Below are 27926 nucleotides of genomic sequence, written 5' to 3'. Positions count from 1 at the left end.
GTCTCTGTATTCATGCAGTAAAATGGCAGAAGCCAGAATATCTCAGGATGAGTTCATGTGTTCAGTGTGTCTGGATCTCCTGAAGGATCCAGTGACCACTTCCTGTGGACACAGTTACTGTAAGATCTGTATTACAGACTGCTGGGATCAGGAGGACGAGAAGAGAGTCTACAGCTGTCCTCAGTGCAGACAGACCTTCAGGCCAAGACCTGCTTTAGCTAAAAACACCATTCTGGCTGAACTGGTGGAGAAACTGAAGAAGACTAAACTTCCTGCTGACTGTTACGCCGGAGCTGGAGATGTGCAGTGTGACGTCTGTACTGGAATAAAACACAAAGCTGTGAAGTCCTGTCTGGTGTGTCTGAACTCTTACTGTCAGAATCACCTTGAACAACATGAGAGTTTCTTTAAAGGAAAGAGACACAATCTGACTGATGCCACTGGACGACTGCAGGAGATGATCTGCCAGAAACACGACAAGGTCCTCGAAGTTTTCTGCCGGACTGATCAGAAGTGTATATGTGTGCTGTGTATGATGGATGAACATAAAAACCACAACACTGTACCAGCGGCAGCACAGAGGACAGTGAAACAGGTATGAACTTAAATAAGTCCCATTATAAGTCCTATTATAATCTCATTTAGGGCAGGTTCACACAGGACACGTTTTTGCTGTTGAAAACACAGGATGCCCATCTAGCGTGTGTTTACATAATATTGGAAAAATAATAGAAAAAGTACTGTTCATGTACTGTGTGGAGATGCAAATGTTGAGGATCCAAATGGAGTAGTTTATTAAAGGGGTCATACGATGGTTTAATATATTTGGTTTAATGCAATGTGTTTAGGCTGTTTTAGGTTTTAAAAAGTCATTATTTTACACATACTATACATTATTGTTGATCCTCTATGCCCCGCCTTTCTGAAACACGTCGTTTTTTACGAAGCTCATCGTTCTGAAAAGCGCGGTGTGCTCTGATTGGCTTGATCCAGCATCGTGATTGGTCCAAAAACCTTAAGCGTGTGACGGAAATGTCACGCCCCTTACCGTATTTGGAACATCAGCTCCCTAAAAGCAATAATGACAGGTGATCAATTCGAGCCATAATCTGCAAAAAATCCGAAAAAATCTGATGACCAAGCTGATCGATCAACTTTGCCAGCACGACTGGACCAGTTCGAATCAGATTGGTAAGGTTTTATTCCATTAGGGAAATAATTACTGAGTGTAATGACTTATACTGTCTTTTCACGCGTTGTGCCATGCTACAGGTGTGAGAACCTTATCTGCATTTGTGATCATAGAAACGACAAGCAAGCGTTACTCTATACTGCTCAAAACTCACTTTGAATAGTCAGTAGGAAAGTCTTAAAATATGAAAACATACTTACAGGCTGTGTCTGAGTCAGAAGCAACAGAATGTATTTAGAATTGGCCTTTGTGCTCTCGCAGGTTCTGGAAACAATCCTCCGAAAAATGTGCAGCACACAGTCGAAAATTGTAGTTGTACTGTTCTGGAACAGTGTTGTAAATAAAGATTAAGCATGGTTTTCTAATTATGTCCTCTTTTGGAAGGCCAAACAAACTAGTTTGGCTTTCGCAATGAAAAGCACATCGTCTCCATGACATGGCCGGCGGCAACAATAATACAGCGAGAATAAAAGCTACGCCTTCTTTCTCTGCCTAGACATTTGCGCTGTTATGAAACTCTGCCACTACATACTGACGTAGATGCTTTGAACTTTGTAACTCTGTAGATCTTATACTTGCACCAACAGCTACATAACACACTAAAGAAAAAGGAAAACATGAAATCACATCATATGATAGTGATGTGACGTTCGGCACCGAGGCTTCGAAGCTTGTATCAAAAAAACAAAACATCACACACTGAAGCAGTGTATCGGAGCTTGATTCGTTTTGCCATAATCACGTGATCTGTGACGTCCGAAGCTTCGTTTCCACACACAGTCATGTGACTGCTTCGTATTCAGATTCAAAAATAGCGCGAACCCCTTGAGCAGGTTTCGAGTGTCATGCCCTTCGGCAGTAGTAAATAAAAAAAGAAATAGACTTAGCCCTCACACTGCTGAACAAGTTTCTTTAAATGTATTAAATTACCCACAAAATAAAATGTCAGCTCCCCAGTTAACAAGCACTTCACCATTCTACAACAGTTTTCTTTTATTTTGATTATTTATGCATACATGAGCCTTGCCTATGAACTTGTAGGATTAGGACTGAGGTTAAAGTTTATGTGAATAAGGCTGCATTTGTAGATCAAAGCAGATTCATAAGAATTGTGTTAGTCCCATTTATTTATTTATTAACATACAGTTGTTTGTTCATACATTGTATAAGAACTACATCAACACTAACACATGAATTATGAGGATTAATTGTATTGCTTTGTGGTTTACAGAGCACAAAGTGATTTATTAAATGACAACAACAAAAAAACGTTCTTCTGGGACAGAAATGCAGCTTTTCCACCTTTTGACCACAAGATGGTCGTTAGTGTGCAACGTGTTGAAAAGCTTCGAGTAATGAACCATTTTACGATACAGTCGAGGGGGAAAGCCCCAGTGCTTCACAAAGCTTCATTTCACCATCACTATCATATGACCCCTTTAAAGGGTAATCCAAAGACGTAATACAAAGACGTAATACAAATAAAACGGGCAAAGGTCATAAACACAGAGTAAACAGTCCAACACAAACACCAGGTAGGAAACTCAGGCAAACAGGGTGATCCAGGAAACAGGGAGGGGTCAAAACCATGGAACAGATAATCAATGGAGCACATAGCAGTGACATATTCATGGATTTCATCCGGTCCCTTTCCACAGGTGTAGTAATCAAGCACAATGCAGTCTGCATTCATAATCTAGTGCTGAGTCCCAATTCGCATACTATCCGTCCTAAATAGTATGCGAAACTAGAATTAGTACGTCCCAAATCGTAGTATGTTGAAATGAGTATTCCAAAGATACCCGGATGGTCTACTATTTCCGGTTAGAATTCGAAGTGCAGATCAATGTACACTCTAACGGCTAATATTGCCCACAACCCATTGCGTGCGGGAGGGAGGAGCTTTGCGGTGATGGTGGTGATGTAAACATGGCAGTCGGATGCAGCAGCGGAGATGTGCCCTCAGTTTTTAAGTGTAAGAATTCAAATGTTTAACCCTAATTAAAGTTATATTTTATTGTCTCGTAATATTAATGGGTTTATGTTGTGCCAAAAAAGTACCGTGTTTATCTTGTAGGGTCCGATGAAGATACTGAGCGCCTCATTGCAGGCTACAAAACAATAAATAAAAAGGCAAGTGTCTTTTTTATGTATTTCTTTTGATGTTTCTGTCTGACTTATTTGTAGTAATACTGTGGCTGTACAAATGTTAACTTTTATCAGTCCAACCAAAGAAACATGGTTACTACACTTTTACTATAGTAAAAGCATGGTTCATTTTCATCGGGGTATTTTTAAGTATTATACATAAGTATAAGATTAAGTTTAAAATACATTAAACTATAGTTACACGATAAACTTTAAATATTTTAACTCAGAAAATAAGTAGCTTTCGTTACACACATTTGCACATGAACGTCAGAACCAGCCGCCTCACACACGACCTGCGTTTGGTTGATCTACGACGACGCCCTGCTTCACTCCTACATTTGGTAAAACACATTGTAAATGTATTGTGGAAAAAAAGATGGGAATAGTAAATAAAATTATATTGGATATATAAGAATGAATGAAATGTAAAATGTTTTGTTAACAGTCGCGGTGTGCGTAACTATAGGCAACCACGTTCTCGTTTACGTTGCATGACGTCATCGAAGTATGTCCCAGAACGTGCATACTCTTTTGCCACACACTCAAAAGTATGTACTTTTTCATCACAAAAAAAGTACATACTTTTAGGTCGTAGTATAAGTAGGCGAATTGGGACCCAGCCTAGGTGCTTGGTTTTATACACCTGCGGAAAGGGACCTGATGAAACCCATGAATACAAGAGCTTGCAATGACACAATGAACCAGGCTTATGTAGGCAGAGGTTGACAAGGTAATGAGAACCAGCTGTAAGCAATCAGGGATGATGAGACCTGGCAATGGGTTGTGGGAAATGTAGTTCATGAGGGAATGACAATAGTCTGGGTTGGGGTGCCCTCTGGTGGCTATCAAGAACTCCAGCTGGTGATTGTGACACTTGTAATGATGATTGACATGACTGGACCAGGTCAGTCACAATTTAGCTTGACACAAAGTTCAAGAAATTAGCCAGATTGTGCCACACAACATTGCAAACCTACAAGATATTTGAAGAAAAACACCATCTATGTTTCAGACAGCAAGAAAACTCAACATCAAATATCTTCATAATCTCTAGATATTATGAGAAATTATCCATAAGAGACACAGTTACATACCTATTCTGTTTTACATGTGGTGCATAAAGTTCAAGGTTGAGGCGGTCATATTTGGGTTGCAAATTGTGCATACACCAAAATATGGTCCGTTCCGAAGTGTTTAAATCCAAACAAACAATATTCGTAGATTCTCCTCTACTCCTGTATTGTTTTGTGCTTGCACAGCATCATGCAGCACGTAGACTCTGATCAGAGGCCCTGGTGCCGCTGGTTCCGTGGCTTGCAGTTTGTATATTAGCTAATGTTGCTAATTTTTTTTTAATTGATTTAATTCTTATAAAGTCATTATAGAGTCATGCGGTTTGAGACGGATTTAATTGACCGTATTCGTTCTCAAGTCAAAGTCAAGTCACTTTCTTCATTTATAGAAATCTTTAAATTCCCAAGTGCAGTCACGTAGCCTAACTCAAGACCTCCACCTCTGATATTTACAGCTTTTTAAAGTGTGGAACGTGAGATAAACATCATACGATTTGCTTCAGCATCTCACTTGCAATATCACTTATTTAAAAAAATCACAGAACAGGAAAACCCTGATTGTGTTATTATGAATTACATTCATTCAGCCACAGAGCATTGTAATGACATCGAACCTGGTCTGTCCTAGTCTCACCCTCAGATGTCACGCCCACGGACCGTTGGCTGAACGTCTGATGCATATGGCACACTTTTCTGGTAACACTTCAGGGCCCGTATTCATAAAGAATCTTAATGCAAAAAGTAGCTCCTAGTGACAAAATTCTAAGAAAATTCTTAGAAATGTGGGCGTTTACTCTTAAAATGAAAGAAAAAATCCTAGTAAAGAAAAAAGTAATTCAGAAAGCATCTTAACCCTTAAAAGAGGTCCTTAAGGTCAAAATTGTTAGGAGCACGGACGAGGACTTTTAAGAGGCTTAAGAGTTTCTTTATCAGAGGAGAAAATGGCAGAAAGACGAAGAGGGAGAAGAAATGTGTTGCAGACAATGGATGACAGTGAGTTAATAAGACGCTATAGATTAGATCGTGCAGGGATCATGTTTGTGACTGATCTTATTAGAGACGCGCTAACATCTCCGAAACAGCACAGAAATGCCATAGCGCCAGAAATGAAAGTAATCACTACATTACGATATTTGGCAACTGGGAAAATTCCAGGTTTGATACATTAAAACCAACATTCAAACCACCACTTAAATAGACATGCCAGCAATGAAGAACCCCGGAAGTAAAGATAAACAACAATGCCTTGGATTACCAACCTGAAGCTGCTGCCGCGATTTACACTATTGGATGTTAATATTCAATATAGGATATGTATGTAGTTCATTCCTGCTTCTTTTTTTACATTCTGAATTATATATTAAACAAATATTTTATTTATAAATGAATTTCACTGTATATAGTCTAAAGTATGAAAGAAATGTATGTACATTTTTAGAATTGACACAACATCATTAAACACAACAATACGCCATCGCATTCACGACTCTCCTGTGATTAAAGGCGACACTTCCGGTTTTCTTCCCACCGGAGCCTCGCTTTCGATTTCAAAATAACGGCTGCGTGAAATCAGCGTATACATTTTTATCATTCTAAGCCAATCAAATACCTTATAGGAAATTAACAGCATGGTAAATTAAAAAAAAAGGATTTATATACACATATATAATGTGTGTGTGTGTGTGTGAGAACGGTCAAATAGGAAAAATTACGCATGTAATTTCAAAGTGAAGGCTTAGAATAGACCCTATACTTAAAATCACTTTTTTTTTTTTTTTTTCTTGGACAACCAACCAATCACAGTCTTCAAAAGATTGTGTCATACATAGCAACGGGGTCAACCCCGCCTCCTTACTAAGATGAAAGTTTTAGTCTTTTCCTTACTCAGAGTTGCTCTCAGATCGGTCCCGAATCGCTTTTAAGCTAAGACTCCTACGTAAAAGTTTTTAAGCTAAATTAAGAGTTTTCTTAGAGGATTCTTAGAATCTTTATGAATAAGGGCCCAAGAGTTTTGAAGTCGCGATCTGATTTGTTGAATTCTACAGGATGTCCGGGAGACGTGTGTGTCACATTCTTTAATGGTCCTCCTGGAAACAAATGCCATGACGCTAAACTCCCTCGTGAAAGAAGAAAGACGTTGTGTTTACAACTATGACAATGAGCGCTTACCAGGATCAACTAAACGCTGGATTTTCAAAAGTATGTGAAGTTCGCGGCTTTATTGTTGCAGTAAACTTGCACACAGTTCTTGAATGAATAATTTATTAGATGCACGCTGGTCTGTTATTGTAGGGACATCAACATTGTATTTTCACGTCTCTAAACATGATGCGGAACAAAACGAACTGTGAACTGGTTGCGTTACATGTCAGTCAAACGTCCGCTTGGGCGGTCCTTGGCCAAGAAAAGCTGCAAAATAGTCCAGGGCCCGTATCCCTAAAGATTCTGAGAATCCTCTCAGAGAGCTCCTAACTTAACCTAAACATTCCTTGCCAGGGCACGTATCCCTAAAGATTCTGAGAGTCCTCTCAGATAGCTCCTAACTTAACCTAAAAATTCCTTGCCAGGAGTTTTAGCTTAGAAGTGATTCCAGAACATTTTCAGTGAACTCTGAGCAAGGAATGGATGGAAAATCCTATCTAGGTGTGGTTGACCCCGTTGCTAGGTATGAGTCATCATTTCAAAAGCCGTGATTGGTTGATCCTACAAGTTTGATGAAAATGAACTTTTGGTGATAATGAGCAAAGGATGTACCCTCAAATCAATAAACATAATTATACACTCTAATCTTATGCAGACTGTAATTGTAAATAATATTTCACATTCAAGAAAATATCTGGAAAATGAATAGTAAGCTGTAGGGGTTATAGCCTAACATTAGAATCTAAAATATGTGAAAACTTAAGCTCATTACACCCTGTTCAAATAATGATTCATGTCTTATTTGCTCATATTAATATCCTAGCTGGCATATTTTGTACTTTCACTCCCATATGGACCCCATTGAAAACAAGATGGCCTATCTCAAGGGGCTGTCCTTAATGAAGTAGAAATTGCAACGTTATAACTCAGTGTGGTCTTAATGAGGGTAACACGGCTCAGCTTTTATCAATGTCTGTGATTGCTGGCTGGTCTATTTATGAACGCTTGTTAACAAATATCCTACAAACACAGAAAATGGAGAAAAAAAAGGTTTTGTGCAGCTGCTTAGGGGAACTCCTAAGCCACTAAAAGTCCTCTTCCCTGCTCTTAGCAGATCTCGCCTTAGGAGCCCTTTTAAGTGCTAGGAATCTTGAGGAATAGCTTTTATATTAACTGGGATTTTCGTGTCACTTTTAGGGGAAATTCTAAGAAAACGTCATGACTCTGAGAATTTTCTTAGAATTTGGCCGCTAGGAGTCACTTTTTGCACAAAAATTCTTTAGGGATACGGGCCCAGGGCCTGTATTAAAAAAAAAATCTTAATGCAAAGAGTACCCAGATAACAAAAATCATGCGGCCCAGATCTGGCCCAGATCCTTCATAAGTTCTGGGCCAGATCTGTAAAACGGACCTGGGCCGGTGTCCTTTAGCACAACGGGCCAATGCCGGCGCGGATCCGGTTTTCACATCTGGGCCGGCACTGGCCCAGCTCCTGAACGGATGAGAATTATTTTATAGTCATTTGGCCCAAAGGTGGGCCAGATACTGGATCCGAGTCTCCAAGATACTCTGGGCCACATCTGGACTGGCACTGGGCCAGCTCCATTTATTAGTTCTGGCCCGGATTCACACCACCTCTGGCCTCATAATACCACAAAACAAACCATATACAAAAATACGTATTTTTTTTCAGTTAAAGGGATAGTTAAATTTTTTTTAGATGTTGTGCATGATTCAGCTTGTGCTATGGGTCCTAGTAATAGATATCAGTGAAGGTATACCATTTCTGTCTGAGAAGCCAAAGGGTTACTGGGATAGTTTCAACCACAGAACTTATGGCAGGCGCTAATGCACTGTTACAATTATAGGATGGAAGTCTGCTACTAACAGTTACTTTCATTCTCAATTAATCTGTTGATTTTTGTTTCTATTAACTGACTATATAATGTATAACAAATATTATGACTTTTATGACAACTTTTAGAGCAATCGTACTGGGCAACGTTGCCGTCAATGGTAATGAGTAAATATTACTACCGTAATCCCCTTCCCCCACCATCTTAAGACTTCTTGTTTTGATAGAACAGATGAGTGACACATTTGAAATTTTATTTAAAATACACATTTGAAATTTTATTTAAAATGTCTGAGATAAAATGACAGGACAGAAACGTAAAACAAAGTAGATAATTGCCAAACTAACAATCAATCTAATAAACACATTTTACAGCTCATTTCTGTCTTTAACAACTGTAGGAATAAGAAACTTCTTGTAGGAACAACTACAGGACAACTGTAGGAATAAGAAACTTCTTTACTACCACATACCTATGACACAGGTGTTATTTTTTTTGTTCTTTTTTAAAATTAAAGCAGAAAAAAAAGCTAAAGCCAGCAGAGAAACGAGATTCTACGGCCTAAACACACAAGATGTAACGTTTTAATTAGCGATAAGTTTGTCTTAATAGATAATACCTGCCAGCCATTTAGATTTTAACCATTTTCCATGACCATGGTATAAATAACAAAGGTTTTATAGCCAAAATACAATATCCAACTCTAGTCATATGAAACCCAGAAAAAACTGCAAAATGATCATACGTGTTCTTTGGTGGCTTTACAGGAAACATTGATGAGGCAAGTGAAGTGGGAATGCCACAACCCTCACATAACACCCAACAAATCATCAGTGGTGGAAGAGTGCGGGATGGCCGATGCGTTCATTTCTGCAAAGTATAAAAGAAGTTTCAGTTAAAAAAGATCAGTGATGCTGTTTTTAAATGCTACATTGCTTGTCAGCACCCAGTCACATATGTGCTCTGATTAATTTGGCATTCACTTAACAAGGGCTCGAACAATTCAATTTAGTATTGAATTGAATACTAAATTGCATCCATGCAAAGCTTCGTTTAATCCATATAACTATATAGAACACTGTTTTGCATGGACATTTATTACTGTCGCACATCGCGCTTATGCTGTGAACACAACGTAATTATGATGGCGCTGTTTGCAAAGTGGAGGAAGAGAGAGAAAATAGGGAGGGGCGTAGAAGAAAGTGTCTAAAGTATGGGATTATTTCAAGCTAAAAGAAAACAACTCAGTAATGTTGCAGTCCGTCCACCGTAAAACAAAATTTATGTCGCCTCGGCAACATCCCGACGGCACCTGATCAGAAAGCACCCGGTGTTCTGCCAGCGGACCACAGCCCCGCCAGCAAGCAAGTCTCTTACCACGGTTAATGAATGGCCTCTCTGGCCATGGCACGTTCTTTGCGGCCACCTCCACGGTCAGAGGCCAGGTTGAACCAGCGGATGGCGTGCTGGTTAATCTCTTTGTCCGATGCGCTGCTAGCAGCTTGGTTCTTCCGTACAGCCTCTGTTAAGAGAGAAAGTCAATTGGTTGATGAGCCGTCATTAACAGAAATTCTGAAAATTACCTCTAAGTCAAGCCAATAACCCACTGTTTTGAGTAAAGCTTTAGATGTTGCCCATTGTTGGTGTGGCAGTAGACCTAATTTTCTGTAGCATTTCATTTAGTAACTCAAAACAAATGAATAACTAATCACATCTAGATTGTATTGGATCATCCTTAAATCTCAGTGCATCTTATTCTAAATTTATCTGTGTGGATTCTGTATCAGGTCATGGATAGGCATTGGCGGGTACCGGTTTCAAGGTTTTCCACGGTATGAAAAAGTAAAGGTTACAAAACCACAATTTTTACCGTTGCTATGTTATTAATCTGCCAAAGATGTAAAGTACAGGAATCCCGCAGCGTAGAGAGTAATATATATATATATATATTTTATTTTTTTTATTGTTCTCATCTACTAGTCACCTCCACATATACTACAATACGTATACTAAAATACTTACTGATCAACAGAGTTTGTGTCAGCATTTCTTTAAAACCTCTTTTCCCGTTTACTCCTTTCCAATTAATCTGTTTGGCCACTGTGTTTGAGAAAATCCTTGAAAGTATATTCCAAGTTACTCTTTTGGCATTCTGTCCTCCTACAGCACCTAGAGCCGAAATCTGACAATACAGAAAAGCATTTCAGATCAACAGAGACAATTGCGCAAATTGTATGTCGGTTTACTAAATCATGAAACAAACAGTACAGTAAACAACAGTTTAGCTTTGAAAAAATGGGTTACAACATTAAACTCTATCAATACAAACAAAATTTTCTTTTTTCTTGTTTTAAAATAAAATCGATTTAATTAAAGTCGATATACCACCTGGCCCTATTACCATACCATGTTTTGCTTAGCATGCGAGTTTCTTGCATCTTTAAGCCACTCCTCCAACTCCTCCACTTCAGACATGGTGGCCAGCGGAACACTGACATTTTGAGGCATCTCAGCCATAGGAGTTTCCGTCCCCATTCTTGCAGCAATGTTATTTACAGCAGCAGCCAGCTGCATTTGCTGCTCCTTGATATGTTCCAGCAAAGTTAGAATGTGCAGCTCAGCCGCTACAAAAGGAGTTAAGAAACAATTATATTAAAAGTGCTGTTACATGAAAGATATGTTTTTTCATGTAACAGCACTTACAGCCGGTACGGCTCTGACTACAGCATTTCACATCTACAACGTCACACAAAGAGGAGCTACAGGAAGCCGTGTTAGAGTCTTGTTCAGCTCACGTTTATTTACATGTCCGCTCTGGTTTAATCATTTCAGACACGCAGACTATAACTGCAGACAGGCGGCTGGCAGAAATATTTAGAATACATCAGAAACAATCAGTTTAATGGCTCACTACCGTTAGCACTCCTCCACTGATAAACACGGCATTAGCTTTGTGGCTCATTTAGCAACGGGCAGCTACCTGCTGTAACATTATCTGATTGTAGAGAATATTTAGAAATGATAGGGACAACTAGGGACAAATGGGGACCATTCACTAGAACTACCACACTGTTTCAGATTAAATCTACAGTTAATTTACGTCTGTCAGCAGCTAGCTTTAAACACCCAGCTACCGTAACATTAAACTGCTGTTTGCCTCTGGTGGGCAAACTATGCAACACCCATGACATGAGTGAATGATCAGAGTCTGTTTCTCTTTTAATAGTCATATATCTGCCGTTATAAACGGCCGATGCCAATGAAATTAGCTCAAATCGGTCGGCTCTAATACACACACACAGTATATATCGTATCCTTCTATAAGTATTTTTTTAAATAGCTCTTATTTAAACCATGTATACGGTCACAGAGTAAAAAAAAAAAAAAATTTACCAGAGCAAGGAACAGGTCCAGTGCCAGTCCTCCCCAGTCTAAAAGTGGGGACAAAACAATGGCCTTGATAGTCATTTGTGAGAGGAGTGGCAGTGATCCGGCGCCTAGGACGTGAGGGCATGAGAGACGTAGGGGTAGGAACAAGTGCCACTGGAGCTGAGGAGAGGTAGATTGAACATATTATTTTTGCTAACAGGTGAGTACTTTGATAAGAAAAGCTTAACAAAAATACTCTATTGTGGTACCTGTGTAACTACCACGATCACATTGCCTCAGATCAGGCAAAGGTCCAGCAGAAATCTGGCATGGAGGACTTGAAGGCATGCAAGGTAGAGGGATGGGAACAAGTGGTGCAGCCGCTGAGGAGAAGGCATTTGACAATTTCATTATTAGGGTCCAAGCACTGACAACAGATTTTAAAACAGCCCTTGTTATCTTATAGAAGAAAATTTGCAGCATACGTATATTTGAAGAAAAAAAGAGACATTCAGAGGCAGATCAATGAACGTAGTAGAAGAAAGTAGAAAGTAGGTGTAAGAAAAGGTGTTACTCAGGATTTCTGCAGGGTTTAGTCAGTCAAATTTAAGACCTTTTAAGACCTTTTTATGACCATTATGATTTAAATTTATGACCTACACGAATTACGAAAAATAACTTCCTTTCAAAAGTCTTTTTTTTTATTGACTTTCATTAAAAGTAATAAGTTTCATTATTTAAAGATTCCTTTTTCTTAAGAGTAACAAACTGAAGGCTCCCTTTTCCTAAGTATCAATAACACAGGAACAACACTTAACAATTATCACGATAATATATCAGTCAATATCCATAATTATCACGATAAATGTCAAATCTTTATTTCTTTCAAGTTTAAAGGCAGAGTTTTGCTCCTAACTGAAAGTTGTAGAAACCAGAGCGTTAATTGTGGTTTTAAACTACTCTATATTGTCAGAACATATCATGACAAACACTTGCCAAACAGGAGAACATTTACCAAATCTGAGGTAGAAAATTCAAACATTTGTCATTTTTCCTTAACAAAATTAATATCTTTATTGGAAAATTAATTTCTTTTTAAATATTATCGAACTCTTGATATCGTTCTAGTCAAAGTTGCTCTTCTATCAGCTTGAATCAGTCGGCCCATTCTCCTCTGACCTCTAGCATCAACAAGGCATTTTCGCCCACAGGACTGCCGCATACTGGATGTTTTTCCCTTTTCACACCATTCTTTGTAAACCCTAGAAATGGTTGTGCGTGAAAATCCCAGTAACTGAGCAGATTGTGAAATACTCAGACCGGCCCGTCTGGCACCAACAACCATGCCACGCTCAAAATTGCTTAGATCACCTTTCTTTCCCATTCTGACATTCAGTTTGGAGTTCAGGAGATTGTCTTGACCAGGACCACACCCCTAAATGCATTGAAGCAACTGCCATGTGATTGGTTGATTAGATCATTGCATTAATGAGAAATTGAACAGGTGTTCCTAATAATCCTTTAGGTGAGTGTATATCAATTGTAAGTCGCTTTGGATAAAAGCGTCAGCTAAATGAATAAATGTAAATGATACTTCATAACCAGGGGTTGAATGATACTACTGCAGTACAAGAACATACCAGTGGAATGAAGAAGTTCAGCATTATTCGGATCTGGCAGAGGTCTAGCTGAGAAGTTAGGAGTCGGTGGAGCAATAGGTGGTGCTGGAGTGAGGGAGAGATAAGTGGGTCTTGTATTGTTCCTCTCCTCTGGCTCACTTTCAGAGTCGGTATCACCAAAGATGAGCCTAACAAACAAAGCAACCCCCCCAAGGCCTAGTTAACAATGTAGCATTTGCAAAAAATACTAAAACTAGTTAAGACAATCAAAAATTGCACCTGCAACCAACTTTAAAATGTGAGAAATGTTGTGCTAAATGTCAATACTCAAAATATTTAATTAGTCAACACTATTAGGTTGCACTAGGAATCAGTTACTTCTAAAGTGCATTTAAATGCAAGATGCAATACCATTTCTGCCTTTACCATTTGACATTCAGTGCATATAGCTATATCAGCAAAAGACAAAATGTTGTCTTGCAATACTTCTTTGTGAGATCTCTGAATAATTGTATCTGACTGCAGTAAATGGTCTTTTGTTTTTAAATAATGTATACATGCAAATACCAAACCTTGGCTTAATTTTTCTTTTCCTAGCTACTACTACTTCTTGTTCGCCATCTGTTTGTAACTCCGATGTATTACAAGTCAGCGAAGCCCTCAGCTTTTCTCTGGCTATTTGATAATCACCTGATCAGAATTGAAAAAAGATTAAATATTAGTTTTTCTCTGGAAACTCACACCTCAGAAATTGGTGCTGTGTCCAAAATCACTGTTAACAATAAAGTGCATTAATAAATAAATAAAACAGTCTGTATGTGTTTGTGTTAAAAAATAAAAATATATTACAAAATAAAATAAATATATACATTTAACCCAGGTGAGCAGTAAAGACAAAATGATACAGAGAATGTGTGTGTGACAGTGAGTGTGAAGTTGGCAGTTAGCTGTGAACGTAGCAATGTATGTGTGAGTGTAACGGTGAGAGTTAAGCAGTAAAGTTATAGCTGTGTAGTGTGTGTAAAGTTTAGGCTATGTGTCAGTGAATAAATGCCCCAACTCAAGACTCAAGCCAAGCTGATTTAAGTCCTGAATCCTGATGTTAGCAACAAGCTAAAGTGGCCCAGGCTCATTAACTTAAGGTGTGCTGATCTTTAAGGTCAATCAGCTATTCTCATTTTAGTGATAGGCAGCTCCCTCGAGTTATGCTCAGCTGAACTTAATGGGAGCTGTCCTGACAACCAGAGAGAACTATTGCTTATAGTTGTTAGACCAGACATTTGTAGCAATTGTCACTGTATATATAGAAAACTCAGGAAGTTATTTCTGCAAAAAAATAAAAATACTTCTGTTTTCACATCTTTACTTTTTGCACCAAATTATAAAGAGTAGTATTGATTACTATCAGTATTGACAAGCAGTATCAGTATCAATAAAATCCTAACAAATACCCATCACTATGACAGGCTCTAACTTCAGTTTACAGTTACACACATATACAAACCCAGTTAGCAAGTATTTGACAATTTAATACTTAATAGGTAGAAAAGTTGTGGAATAGGTACATTTTAGTGCATACTTACCAGCTCTTGAGAGGACTCGAACGTCATACATTTTCCAGTCTGATCCTGGCACCTCATGTTTTCGAACAGCTCTGTTGATGCGTTCATCGCTTTTATAGTTTGGCCAGAAAGTCGCACCATCTTCAAACCACGAGTCTGATATAATATTTACAGTCTTGGACTCTGTAAATTCTGCAACTATATACATCTGAAAAGGAAAATGATGCAGATTTATGTTATTATCCTTAAGTCTTTATTTGTTATTTTAACCCCCCCCCCTTTTAAATACTATCTGTGATCATTATAGCAGCACGTGCACCGCATGTGGAGTCTTGTTAACGACGTAGCCTATCAGAACAAAACCAACCGGGTAGCGAATGAATTACATCTGCACTGGTGTGTTCACTGTCGTTTTATCTTGTGCTTGTAAAACATCTTTGCGTAGCGAGTCAATGGCTGAGCGAGTGAGAGAACGGCAGAAAGTGATGCGGAAAGCGAGTAATAAGTTGTCAGTCTGGAAGTAAATGTACAGAGTAGGTCACAGTGTGTCTGTTATTAAAAGTCTGTCTGTTGTTTCCACAACTGCAAAGTGAAGGCGGTTAGCACTAGCTAACATCTCCCTGACCTTCAGACTCCGGTCTGAAGGCTGAGCAGGACTGGACAGGGCGGAGTCACGTCACTACACACGCAGTTTTTTAAGGGGAAAGTACATAAACACACACAATATTACCAGGGTTAAATAACCAAAATAACAGACATGCGGAAATTACGTCGGTTAGAGGCTCTGAATTTTTAGATATTCGTTAGGGATACTCACATCATTTCAATTGTGGAGTAGGTTGCTCTTCTTAATGTCCGTTTGTGTGTTAGTGTTAAGTCAGTCTTAAGTCTTTTTGTCTCCCACTACTCAGCTCCTCAAACTCACTTCTAAGCCACCACCACACCTATGCCCTATCACTATGACTATGCAAAAAGGGCATGACAACAAACCTATCTTTATAAGGTAGGAGCACACACTTATGAGATATCTCTGATGCTTTGGCCACCTTAAATGGCCCTGTTGGTTGAGAGACAATAAATATTTTGAGAAAATCTGAACTCAGGGGATAGCTGAAGAAATTTCCCATGTTTGTGAAAACTTTAAATACTACATGAATTTCTTCTGCTGTTTGAATGATGTTATATATACCACATATATCTTTGCCTATAGCAAAAACATTGTCACCTGTGGAAACTTTCATTTGCCATTTTTCTGTGTGTAGCTCTCTGTACTGTGCTTCTGCCTGAAGGCCATCAGGAACAGGTCCAACATAATGTTGCTTTTTTAAACCCTTACAAGGCAACTCAATGCTGCAAATATTTTGAACTTCTGATAACCTTCTTATTATCTGAGCAAGTGGAAATTCCAGCTTTCTTACAAACCTCTTCAGTTTATGGAGGTAATTCTCATACGGAAAGGCAGAGATAGAGTCCAAACAACCATGTAGTTGTACATCTGCAGATAAGTGGACCAAAGCATGCACATTATACACAAATGCATCTCTGCCGTACAGCTCCCCAAAGTGACTTACAAACATGGTGAGCAAAGTGTTTGCATAATTACTATACACCAAGCAGAGCTTTGGACTGACAAGGATGCAAATACCTGTATATAACAACATAAAGTTGTTATATACATTACTGTCTACATATGGTGCCAGAACAACAGGGCCTGTATACAAGAGAAATTGTCTTAACTCAGTTGCTTTCCAACGATCTAGCTCTCTGAGGGATCTTGGTTTCCTTGCAAACTCTGCTGGAATATACGAACGCATTTGAATTAGACTTTCTGAAATCCTGTCAACAAGACTAGAGGACAAACGAAACTTCAAAGGGCCCCTCATCCAAATGTTTAACAATCGACGCATTACACCTAAACATGCAAGGTGCATGTAATCTAGGGGGAACTGAGTTACCATACCAACATCTAAGTCAGAAAATCCATGTGGTCCTCTATGATGATGGCCCTCATCAGCCCTCTCTGAAAATGATGAGTCAGTCCGTAACATGTAATCATTAATGGGGTATGTCATTCGCTTGTTAATGTAAACACCTGGCTGGCAACATTTATCACATCCATGGTATCCATTGTGAGCCTTTGTGTTTTTTACAAATGCCCTAGCAGGTGTATCACACACCACAGAATCCAGTTTGATGAACACCTTTTTCCCTTTGAAATCAAATCCTCTCTGCAGCTGCTGTAGCTCATGTGTGAAGTCTTGCAAAAATTCATTGGCAGCATTTGGTTTTTTTACACCACAAAAAATGCCAATAACAACAGGTTCCTTCATTGGAACGCTTAAAAGAAGTCCTAAAATAGGCCACAACTGCATATTTGTGCTTTTAAAAAGTGGTAACCCATCAATATTAACCTGCAGCCTAAATGTAAAGCCATCAGCAACACTGACAATCAGTTGAGTTAAGGTGTTATGAAGCGCTTTCAAGATACCTCTATAATGATACAACCCACCACATTTTTCTTGGATTCTATAGTCCATTTTGGTTTTGAGAATAGTCCTAGCATCTTTGGGCAGTTCTGGGTGGTACACCCTCAACAAACTAAGAAGAGCTGTGAGCGCTACTAAAGAAACACTGAACTGGATAGCCCAACTGGCCAAGCTGTTCAAAAGGCTCACATGCTCATTTAATTCTTCTGCATCAGACTCTGAAACAAGTTCTCCCTCTGCCCATTCTATGTCTGTGTGGCCATCTGAATTGTCAGAGTCACTTGAGTCACAGTCGTTGTCGTCATCAGCCTCACTGGTGGTGTGAGAATCATTGTTGCCATCAGCCTCACTGGTGGTGTGACAGTCGTTGTTGCTATCGTTGTCATTGGTGTTGTGACAGGTGTCTGCTTTGTTTGCTACTGTCTGCTCTGATGTTAACTGACAGTCTTCAGCAATTTCATGGAGTCGTTTTTCGAGTGAAAAACGGGCCCTCCGCCTGACTCCAGAGCTTGTTAATAGAGGTTGACTCCTTTTCATCTTGTCTCTAAAAAAGATTTTTTGTGACAAAAAAAGAACGAACCATGACAGTGTACTGGCAGGGTTCCCCAAGTAAAATGTATGACTTTGTAAGACCTTTTTAATACCACTTAGAAAATAATGTAATGCCAAATTCACAGTATGAAGGATATAATGGAAAATCAGTATTGGATTTGAAGCCCTAGATTTACCAAGTACTTGAATTTAATAAACATTTTATTATTAATACACAATAACTTTGTTGTATTAAGGGCACCCACCCACCCCTCCATGGCCTCACAAAACTTAGGTCACAAAAATTTTGAACTAAAGCTAATCAGTTTTCTTTCCTGAATACCCAGCCCTAATGAAGTGGCTTGCACTTGGGTTGCTAGACCTCCAGTAAAGCAGGTGGCAGTATACAGACAGTAGCTACTATTGAAGAAGAAGACAGTCGCAGCGGCGCGGGCGCGAGGAAGAGGGAAAAAGTCAAGCGGGAAGGAAGTCGACCGGAAGTTGAAGCCGGCCGCGTGCCACCATCTTGTAGCAGAACTTCACCTGCTGTTAACATCCCATTGACTCCCATTCATTTTGGCGTCACTTTGACAGCGAATAACTTTACATCTGAGGCGTTTAAAGACTCCATTTGTCCATTATTTATTTCTAAAGAAACACGACAATGTATAAAATGCTCCATTACCTTGTAGCAGTTTTTGTAAAAGTAGGCTAACGATTGCGTCATAACCACGCGACTCTCTGTCGCACAGTAGAGAGATTACCGTATTGACGGGAGGAGAAGCTCGCGGGCAATCGGGGAGACGTGGAGGCAAAATGACAAAATAATTAATCAGAATACCTAGCAAAAGTTTCTCCTGCTCCTAGCTCATGGACTCACGATCTCCGTCTCTGCAAGATTCGGAAGGGAATGATTCAGATTTCTGTAATTCTTTAATATATATTGTGTAGTTATAAACTCTTTAGACTGTTAATGATTAGTGCTTTTTTTTTTTAAGTTTGTGTATGCATAATGCCCCAGTCAGCAACATAGTGTCAGCCCAGACCCGGCCCACATCTGGGCCGAGTGTAGCAGATGTGGGCCGGATCTGGGCCGACACTGTGCTGCTGTCTGGGGCGTCAGACCGATTAAATTTTACCGAACAATTACGTTGACATGTCGGCAATGTGGAAGCATTTAAAAGTGTTGCAGAAAGATGCACAAATCTTGTTCTGCATGTAACGTTAGTCTGTACAATCAGGAGTAGGCATGAGCTTCCATCAGTCAATTTTGACCGGGTTTTAACTTCTTAAGTTTTGAACAGCACCAATTGACAGCACCTCAAAACGTACAACATCATTGTAAGTTAACCAACGTTAAACAGCATTAATGTTTTATGCTAGCTACACACAAAGTTGTTTATTAATGCTAGCTATCAGTTCAGTTAATTTAGCTAACCCAGCTAAAAAGCGTACGTGCCTCTTCAATTAACGTTAGCCATCGTAAGAAGTTAAAACCCGGTCAAAACATTCCGAAATGATGTTAACAAGCATTACAAACAAGCACACTGAACTGTTTGACGTTCAACTTACCGTTAAACTCTTCCACAACGCTTGCAGTCCGAATTGTTCCAGACCAACAGTCAATTAGCCATCGTAAGAAGTTAAAACCTGGTCAAAACATTCCGAAATGATGTTAACACGCATTACAAACAAGCACACTAAACTGTTTGATTGTTTGACATCGTTCAACTTACCGTTATAAACTCCACAAAGCTTGCAGTCCGAATTGATCCAAAGAAAGACCAACAGTTCGCGCGCTCGTTCCGAATGCCCAACTAAGATTCCGCCGACTGACTTCTGGTATGAACAGTGTTGCCAGATTGGTGTTCTGCAGTGTTGCAGTGTTGCCCTTTTTTACCCGCACAATCAAATTCAAAACCGCCCAATTGGGCGGGAACCCGCCCAATCTGGCAACACTGGGTATGAACCGGTAAAAAAAAAAGAAAAAAAAGAAACAATTCGCGCGCTCGTTCCGACGAGTCCGGGCCAGAACTATTATGATTCCGCCGACTGATGCCTACTCTACTACATGCGGGCCGTATCTGGAACGGGGCAGTAAAACGGGCGTGACTGTTACACGGATCTGCCGGTTTGGAGGCGGATCCGGCCCAGAGTCAGCTGCTATCTGGGTAGCTCTTAGTGACAAAATTCTAAGAAAATTCTTAGAAATGTGGGCATTTACTTACGAAAAAGTAATTCAGAAAGCATCTTAACCCTTAAAAGAGGTCTTAAGGTCACAATTGTTAGGAGTACGGACAAGGACTTTTAAGAGGATTATGGGTTTCTTTAGCAGAGGAGAAAATGGCAGAAAGATGAAGAGGGAGAAGAAATGTGTTGCAGACAATGGATGACAGTGAGTTAATAAGACGCAGGGATCATGTTTGTGACCGATCATATAGAAACACGCTAACATCTCCAACACAGCGCAGAAGTGCCATAGCACCAGAAATTAAAGTAATCACTACATTATGATATTTGGCAACTGGGAAAATGCAACAATGCAGCAGTGATGATTTGGGTCTGTCACAACCTTCTGTAAACAGAGTGATCACACAAACAATTACAGCACTTTCAGAACCTCTTATTGTGTCGCAGTTCATTTTGTTTCCACTGGACATTCCCACCTTGCAGGCTCAAAAAACTGCATTTATGAATATAGCAGGCTTTACTGGTGCGCACAAGACGGGGTAATGAACCGTTAATAATTTGAGCTATAAGCTCCCACGTCTGCTTTTTGCCCTGTGCTGTGACACCCGGCCTGAATTTTCCTTTAAGGATGGCCTTATGTTCATCCACTAACTGGGCTAACAGTAAACACTGTTCCTCTGTCCAGTTGGGCTTTCTCGTCCTTCCTGTTTTTGATTCCATGTTTGCTACATTAAACCAACATTCAAACCACCACTTAAATAGACATGCCAGTAATCAGTGTAATTGGAAAGAGTAGAACAATTTTTATCATTCTAAGCCAATCAAATACCTTATAGGAAATTAACAGCATAGTAAATAAAAAAATGATTTATATACATATATATAATGTGTGTGTGAGTGAGTAGACCCTATACTTAAAATTGCTCTTTTTTTTCCTTCTTGGACAACCAACCAATCACAGTCTTCAAAAGATTGAAGCCCCGCCTCCTCACTAAGATGAACGTTTTTGTCTTTTCCTTGCTCAGAGTTGCTCTCAGATCGGTCCCGAATCGCTCTTAAGCTAAGACTCCTACTTAGAAGTTTTTAAGCTAAATTAGGAGTTTTCTGAGAGGATTTTTAGAAGCTTTAAGAACACGGGCCCTGACCTTCTGCCGTCAGTCTGAAGGTCTGGCTATGCAAGACTAGGTCTGTCCTAACACTGAAAGACGGTACCAAAATCTTAATAAAAGGAGTATAAAAAAGCTCAACAAAAACGTCTCTCTTGGGCTGCGTTCAGACCGTCAGTCCAAATCCAATTTTTTCGCATATCCGATTGAAATCTGATCAGATTTAGCTAGTGTGAACGGCCAAACTCACATGAAATGAATTTTTTTTTTTATCTGTTTCGAGCTACATTCATATATGGTTTGAAATCTTATTCAAAACGCATTTCTGTTAATCCGTTTAAGTCTGACCGCTCTGATCGGATTTCACGTGGTTTATGTGACTTTCTCACGCCACGTAAAACGTCAGATGTTGTTACTGGAAACATGCTGAAAGTCAATGCTGTGTTGTTGCAAAGGTGCCGGACGAGCAGGAAATGACAATATAAAGGAGATAAAGGAGTTTTGAAACTGGTGGAGATGTCACGGAATAAAGCCTCGCATAACAGCCTCCTATGTTTCGGCCGATGCCTCATAAGACACAATAGTCCAACGCGTGGCTAAACACTTCATTGTTGTAAAATGTAAATTAGACAACATCTCTATTGCAAACCCGTCCATGTCGTGGTTTTTGTTGTTTTTGGCTTATGCTTACGAAACATCATTGCCATAGAAACCAATGCAGTTATTCCGGAAAACGAAAGAGCCACATTGACACACAAATCGGATCTGAACAGTTGCAATACATTGTGTGGACATCAATAATTTTAGATCAGATTCCAATCGGATACACAAACAATCGGATTTGGACTGACAGTCTGAACGTAGCCTTGGACACGAGACACATCTAACTAACTTAACCAGGCCTCACTCCCTTTATTAAGTGTATGCTTTGGGCGGGATAGGAATATTCAAGTCAAATCACCTTTATTTATATAATGCTCTGCTGTTTCAAAGCAGCTTTACAGTGTTAACAGGAAAATAATGCAACAAAGTTTGTTTCTACTGTACAGCAGATCTAGAAGAAAATAGTCATAGTGAAAATACTCGTAGCCTTGGACACGAGACACATCTAACTAACTAGTACAGCTTAATCAGTTATATTGTTGAATAATAAGTGTCCCCAACTAAGCAGCAAGCCAAAAGCCAAAGGTGACGGTAGCAAGGAACCAAAACTCAAACAATCAGAATATTAGATTGGAGTCATCACGTGCATATGGAGACGGGTTTGTTGAGGATCAGTGTCACTGGCTGTCATGTCGATGAGGCCTTTACAGGGGAGAGTCTAGTTGACACAATCTCTGCTGACACTTCAGGAATGTGTTGTGGTCGTGTCTTGGCCCAGGTCCTCCGTCTGATCTGAATACGGCCCGGAATATTGTGACGTGTTCGTTACTTGAAGAAAACTCAAGACAACAATGGATTTATTTCATGGGGTTCAAAAACAGTCCACACTGATATAGAGAATAACTCCCTTTGGAGAGACTTTGTAACTTTGCAGAGCTTTTTCTTGTTCAAACAGCAAAATTACACACTAAAGAAAGACAAACATGGAAAAAGCAGAATAGGACCCCTTTTAACCAGTAGTTCACCCAAAAGATGAACAGTCATCATTTACTCTATTCCAAACTAGTATGACTTACTTGTTTTCTGAGGAACATAAAATAAAAAAAAATTTCTGAGGAACACAAAAGAAGGTTTCGTCTGTCCGTATACTGAAAGTCAATAGGGTCCAGAAGTTTCAGTCTTTAAAATGGACATTAAGGTAGCATAAAATAAATCCATACAACTCCAAGGTAGTGTTGTCAAAAGACCCGGTACTTCGGTACCAAGTCGGTACTATTTTTTTTTTAAACGTCACGGTACCAGGTTTTCTCTAACCCGGTACTTGATGCGCGTGCATGCCCGAAGCGCGTGCAGTTGCGTCCTCTTCATAAAAGCGCTGATGGCGATCGGCGGTGCTGCTGCTGATGTGGTGCTGATGTTTTTGCGCGTGCAGATACGTTATTTCAAATGGCGCGCGGCAAGCGCGCTCATAATAGAAGCGGCGCGCTCGCTTTTCCATGTGCGTTCATGGATGCATAGCAACGACAGACGCCACGGGAGTACAAACGCTTGAGCGAACTGCGCTCTCCATGACGACGAGGAAGTGTGACATAGGCCTATTAATTGATTTCTAGCCCTTGCATTAGCTTTACTACTAGATATATTTATGGAGATGAGAAATAAAAAGCCGTCATTAATATCAGTCCGTCAGAAAAGCAGTTCTAGTCTTATTCTTGGCTGGATAACTCTTAGCAGGTTTTGGATTAAATAAAAGTATAGTCAAGTCAAATAAAACATTTTATCTCCTGTATAGTTTGGTAATGCTACAATAAGATACCATTCATTAACATCACTTAATGCGTTATCTAACATAACACATTGAGTGAACAATATATTTTTACAACATTAATTAATGTTTGTGAATGTTATTTAATACAAAACACTTGATTGGTCATGTTTGTTCACTTCATTCATTGTGCATTAAATAATGTTAACACAAATAATGTTAACTTTTGATTTTAAAAATGTATTTTTAAATTAACCCCTAAAGGAGAATAATTGCGACAGTATATAACTATTGTTTTTTTTGTTAGGTCATTTTATCTAATGTTATCTAACAAATGGAATCTTATTGTAAAGTGTTTTTAATAGTACAGTTTCCATCTTTGTGATATACACTTTAATATAATTATGTAAATTTAATCTAAATTAAGCTTTGGTACCGAAATTGGTACCGAGAACCGTGGATTTTCACTGGTATCGGTACCGAATACTGAAATTTTGGTACCGTGACAACACTACTCCAAGGGTAATCTAACGTCTTCTGCAGCGATAAGAAAAATAAAATAGGGAGGCATGTTTAGTCATGTGACATGCATGAGCCAGTGAGGTTTGATGTTATTGATGTGTCAACATATTTGATTTGGGCTTTAGAAACAGAGACATTCTTCATAATATCTTCACTTGTGTTCTGCAAGAGAAAATCATACAAGTTTAGAAAGACATGAGGATCAGTAAACAATGAAATAATTTACATTTCTGGGTGAAATATCCATACAAAGCTAGACAATGATGTAATAATCCTGGCATTAATGAATGAACTTATAATCTTATCATGCAAGACCTTTAACCTCTCAATCTCACCACTTCACTGATACTGGATTCCTATCTGTTTAGTTGATGATTAATGTGATGTTTCTCCTGTCATTGGTTTGTCCTTTAGCACCAGCTGAAGGAGACGCAGAGGTCGTTCCAGCAGAGGATCCAGCAGAGAGAGAAAGATCTTCAGCAGCTGAGAGAGGCTGTGGTGTCACATAAGGTGAGTCTGGAGAAGTTTGAGAAGTGTCTGTCAGGACTCACTGAAGCTCACTGTGTGATTGTGATGTGTGTCCTAACAGCGCTCTGCACAGACAGCAGTGGAGGACAGTGAGAGGATCTTCACTGAGCTCATCCGCTCCATTGAGAGAAGCCGCTCTGAGGCGACACAGCGGATCAGAGATCAGGAAAAGACTGCAGTGAGTCGAGCTGAAGGACGACTGGAGCGACTGGAGCAGGAGATCAATGATCTGAGGAGGAGAGACGCTGAGCTGGAGCAGCTTTCACACACACAGGATCACATCCATTTCCTACAGGTAACAGAGATCTAGAAGAACAGGGTCATAGTGGACTTGAGCAAGAGACTCACAGAGAAACATTTCATGACAGCAGAATGAGCCGTCGACTGAAGTGTTGATCTGTGTGTTCGGTTATTATATCATCATCAGTCAGACTCTCATTGATTGAAAGAAATGCACTTACAAATGCAGTTCAGCTCTGGAAATCAGCTGTAGGAAACAACAATGTGAAATTCACAAACTTGATGGTACCAGTTTCACCCAGCTAGATTTCCCATCATCTCTTTACTTATCTTTTTTAAATCTTTGGCTTATAGTTCAAATTTTGAGTAATGTTTACCAGAATCAGATCATCAATTTGTCCTCAAACAGGATGTGAGGCTGTATATTAGTGATGCTTCAGCGTATTTAAACCACAAAGCCTGACCGTGGGATTGTTTCCTAAGAGTCCTTGTAAATTTCAGAGCCACTAACTCCTCAAAAGTTATAAATAATGGTCAATCAACTCGTTGCCTTTGAACTGCTTTTCCTGATTAAATCTACTCAACCCGGCAATGACTCAAAAAAAAGAGTTGTATGACCCGGAAATCGGCTCAAAATCGGACGAAAATCACACAGTATTCCTTCCAACCTTAGGGTTACGGTGTTACCGAATTTATAGCTGTAACATGATAAAAATGAATATGAGAAGAATGAAGCTGATGCTATGAAAGTGCTGGATTGAGGAGAGTTCCTAAAGATCAACAAGAGCCGTTGAAATCTTACAGTAGTGCAGGTTATTGATGAAGTGTGGAGGTGATGAGCTTTGATTTCTGTTTTCTGTAGAGTTTCCAGTCTCTCTCAGCTCCTCTCGAGTCTACAGACGTAAATGACAATCCCTTCAGTTCTCTCTCCTTTTTTGATGGCGTGAGAGAATCTGTCCGTCAGCTGAGAGACAAACTGGAGGATTTCTGCAAAGAGAAGATCTCTGACAGAGGTAAAGTCCTGGAGATTCATCAGCTCTCAGAAATTATCCTCCATCATCTCATATCATGTAGAAGTTCATGTTAGAAATGTCTTGGGAACAGGTGCAGGGATCATTTTCTCTTGACATGATAATCACACTCTTCATGTCTGTTGATTTCCACAGTCACTTTCACCAACATTGTTCCCAGAACCAGGAGCGACTTCCTACAATGTAAGTCACTAAGAAAACCAGCAGAGAAACTCACTGAGTGTCTTCATGTTCTTCCTGTAGAAGGTGAAAGGAAACATGACAGAAGAGTTATAGGGCCCTATCTTGCACCCAGCGCAAGTGACTTTGTACACCGACGCATGTATCATTCCTATTTTGAACCCGCGCAAAGCGCGCTTTTCCCTCCTCAGACGCACGTCGGTAAGTTAGGAAATACACCCGCGCTCCCTGGGCGGTTCAGCGCAAAGTGGAGGCGTGTTCCGGCGCAAACGTTCCTTCATGCTATTTTGCAGGTTTAGAAAACAATTGCGCCACTAACCAGGAAAAAATAGTTTAAAGTCAGTGGTGCGTTGCGCATGTTATTCATATGCTATTTAAGGGCGCATGCTTGGCCATAATCAATGTACAATAATCACCACAACACGCACTTTGATTCTCTCATCTACACAGAAGCAGCAGTTTTCATTTTTGCAAATCATACATTATTACGATAGATATATAGATAGATAGATAGACAATTTATTATAAAAGCATACATCTAGCTTACACATTTACCCAAATTATCATACACCTGTTTAACCGAAGTTAATTTGGGTGGGTTTCTCCATTTCAATGTAGCTTCTCTCTTTTACGGCCGTGACGAGAGCGTCGGTCTCCTCGGCTGTGAATCGCTCCTGGCGCGCGCCTGGCAAATCCGCCGTTACAATAGCAAAACCCGCTATGGAAAAAGCGCGTCTGCTCTTAAAGGGAATGTGAGATGACGCTCTGATTGGTTTATTTCACGCTACGCCCAAACCACACCTATGAGTAATGAAGCTACTTCAGACCAACCCATTTTAGATTTGCGCCTGGCGCAAGAGTCATTTATCCCGCCGGGAAAATAGCAACAGCGCCGAGACCCGCCCACAAAGTTACTTGCGCTTGACACTTGCGTTTCAGATTGTTAAAATAGGGCCCTTAGAGTTGATCATGTAAATGATGATTTGCACAGGATGTCTGGTAAACTGTACTGAGACACTGCTGATATATTGAACATGAAGAGTACAGCTATAATAAAAGATCAGACAGATTCATAATTCCTGATTCTGATGTGTTTTCTCTCCATCAGATTCCCATCAGCTCACTCTGGATCTGAACACAGTGAATAAACGCCTCCGTCTGTCTGAGAGGAACAGAGTGATCACATTCACTTACACAGATCAGCCGTATCCTGATCATCCAAACAGATTTGATGTGTTTCCTCAGGTGTTGTGTAGAGAGAGTGTGTGTGGACGCTGTTACTGGGAGATTGAGTGGAGTGATGATGTGTGTATAACAGTGTCATATAAGAGCATCTGCAGGAAGGGATCGAGTCATGAGTGTGTGTTTGGATGTAATGATCAGTCCTGGAGTTTGGACTGCTCTTCCTCCAGTTACTCATTAATACACAATAATATAGTGACTAAACTCCCTGTAAAGTCCATCAGCATAAGAATAGGAGTGTATGTGGATTACAGTGCAGAAACTCTGTCCTTCTACAGCGTCGACAGAGACACAATGAGCCTCATACACACAGTCCAGACCACATTCACTCAACCGCTCTACCCTGGGTTTAGGGTTTATGGATCAGTGAAACTGTTTTGATGAATCAGAACAAACTATAGAGATTCTACCCATAATGCTTTGAGCTGCATGATAAATCAGTAACAGTGAGATGTTATAGAGGGTGCTTCTCATTTCTTATTTGTGCATCCTCTCTTCCTTTCCTCGCATCATACAGGGGGTGGAGCTGAGACGTGAG

At 39.8% G+C, this 27926-nt stretch overlaps 2 protein-coding genes across 2 annotated transcripts; one reads left to right on the top strand and one right to left on the bottom strand.

Moving 5' to 3' along the window:
- On the top strand, positions 1–27926 carry LOC309497363 (tripartite motif-containing protein 16-like). The gene is made up of 6 exons (XM_082167598.1): positions 1–595; positions 24582–24677; positions 24757–24990; positions 25798–25948; positions 26102–26149; positions 27255–27926. The coding sequence occupies exons 1-6, from the start codon at positions 23–25 to the stop codon at positions 27767–27769; spliced, it is 1617 nt and encodes a 538-aa protein (XP_082023724.1). The 5' UTR covers positions 1–22; the 3' UTR covers positions 27770–27926.
- Positions 8539–20171, bottom strand: LOC309497381 (uncharacterized protein). Its single transcript, XM_082167630.1, has 11 exons — positions 19941–20171; positions 19718–19820; positions 19554–19631; positions 14986–15172; positions 13975–14092; positions 13424–13590; positions 12053–12166; positions 11808–11963; positions 10821–11038; positions 10437–10596; positions 8539–9936 (listed from the first exon to the last, which is right to left on the bottom strand). The coding sequence occupies exons 4-11, from the start codon at positions 15170–15172 to the stop codon at positions 9797–9799; spliced, it is 1260 nt and encodes a 419-aa protein (XP_082023756.1). The 5' UTR covers positions 19554–19631; positions 19718–19820; positions 19941–20171; the 3' UTR covers positions 8539–9796.

Source organism: Leuciscus leuciscus, assembly GCF_965113295.1.
Source record: "Leuciscus leuciscus genome assembly, chromosome: 4".
NCBI classification, from domain to species: Eukaryota; Metazoa; Chordata; class Actinopteri; order Cypriniformes; family Leuciscidae; genus Leuciscus; species Leuciscus leuciscus.
Note: the sequence above shows the minus strand (reverse complement) of the source record. Positions and strands in the feature narration are given on the sequence as shown.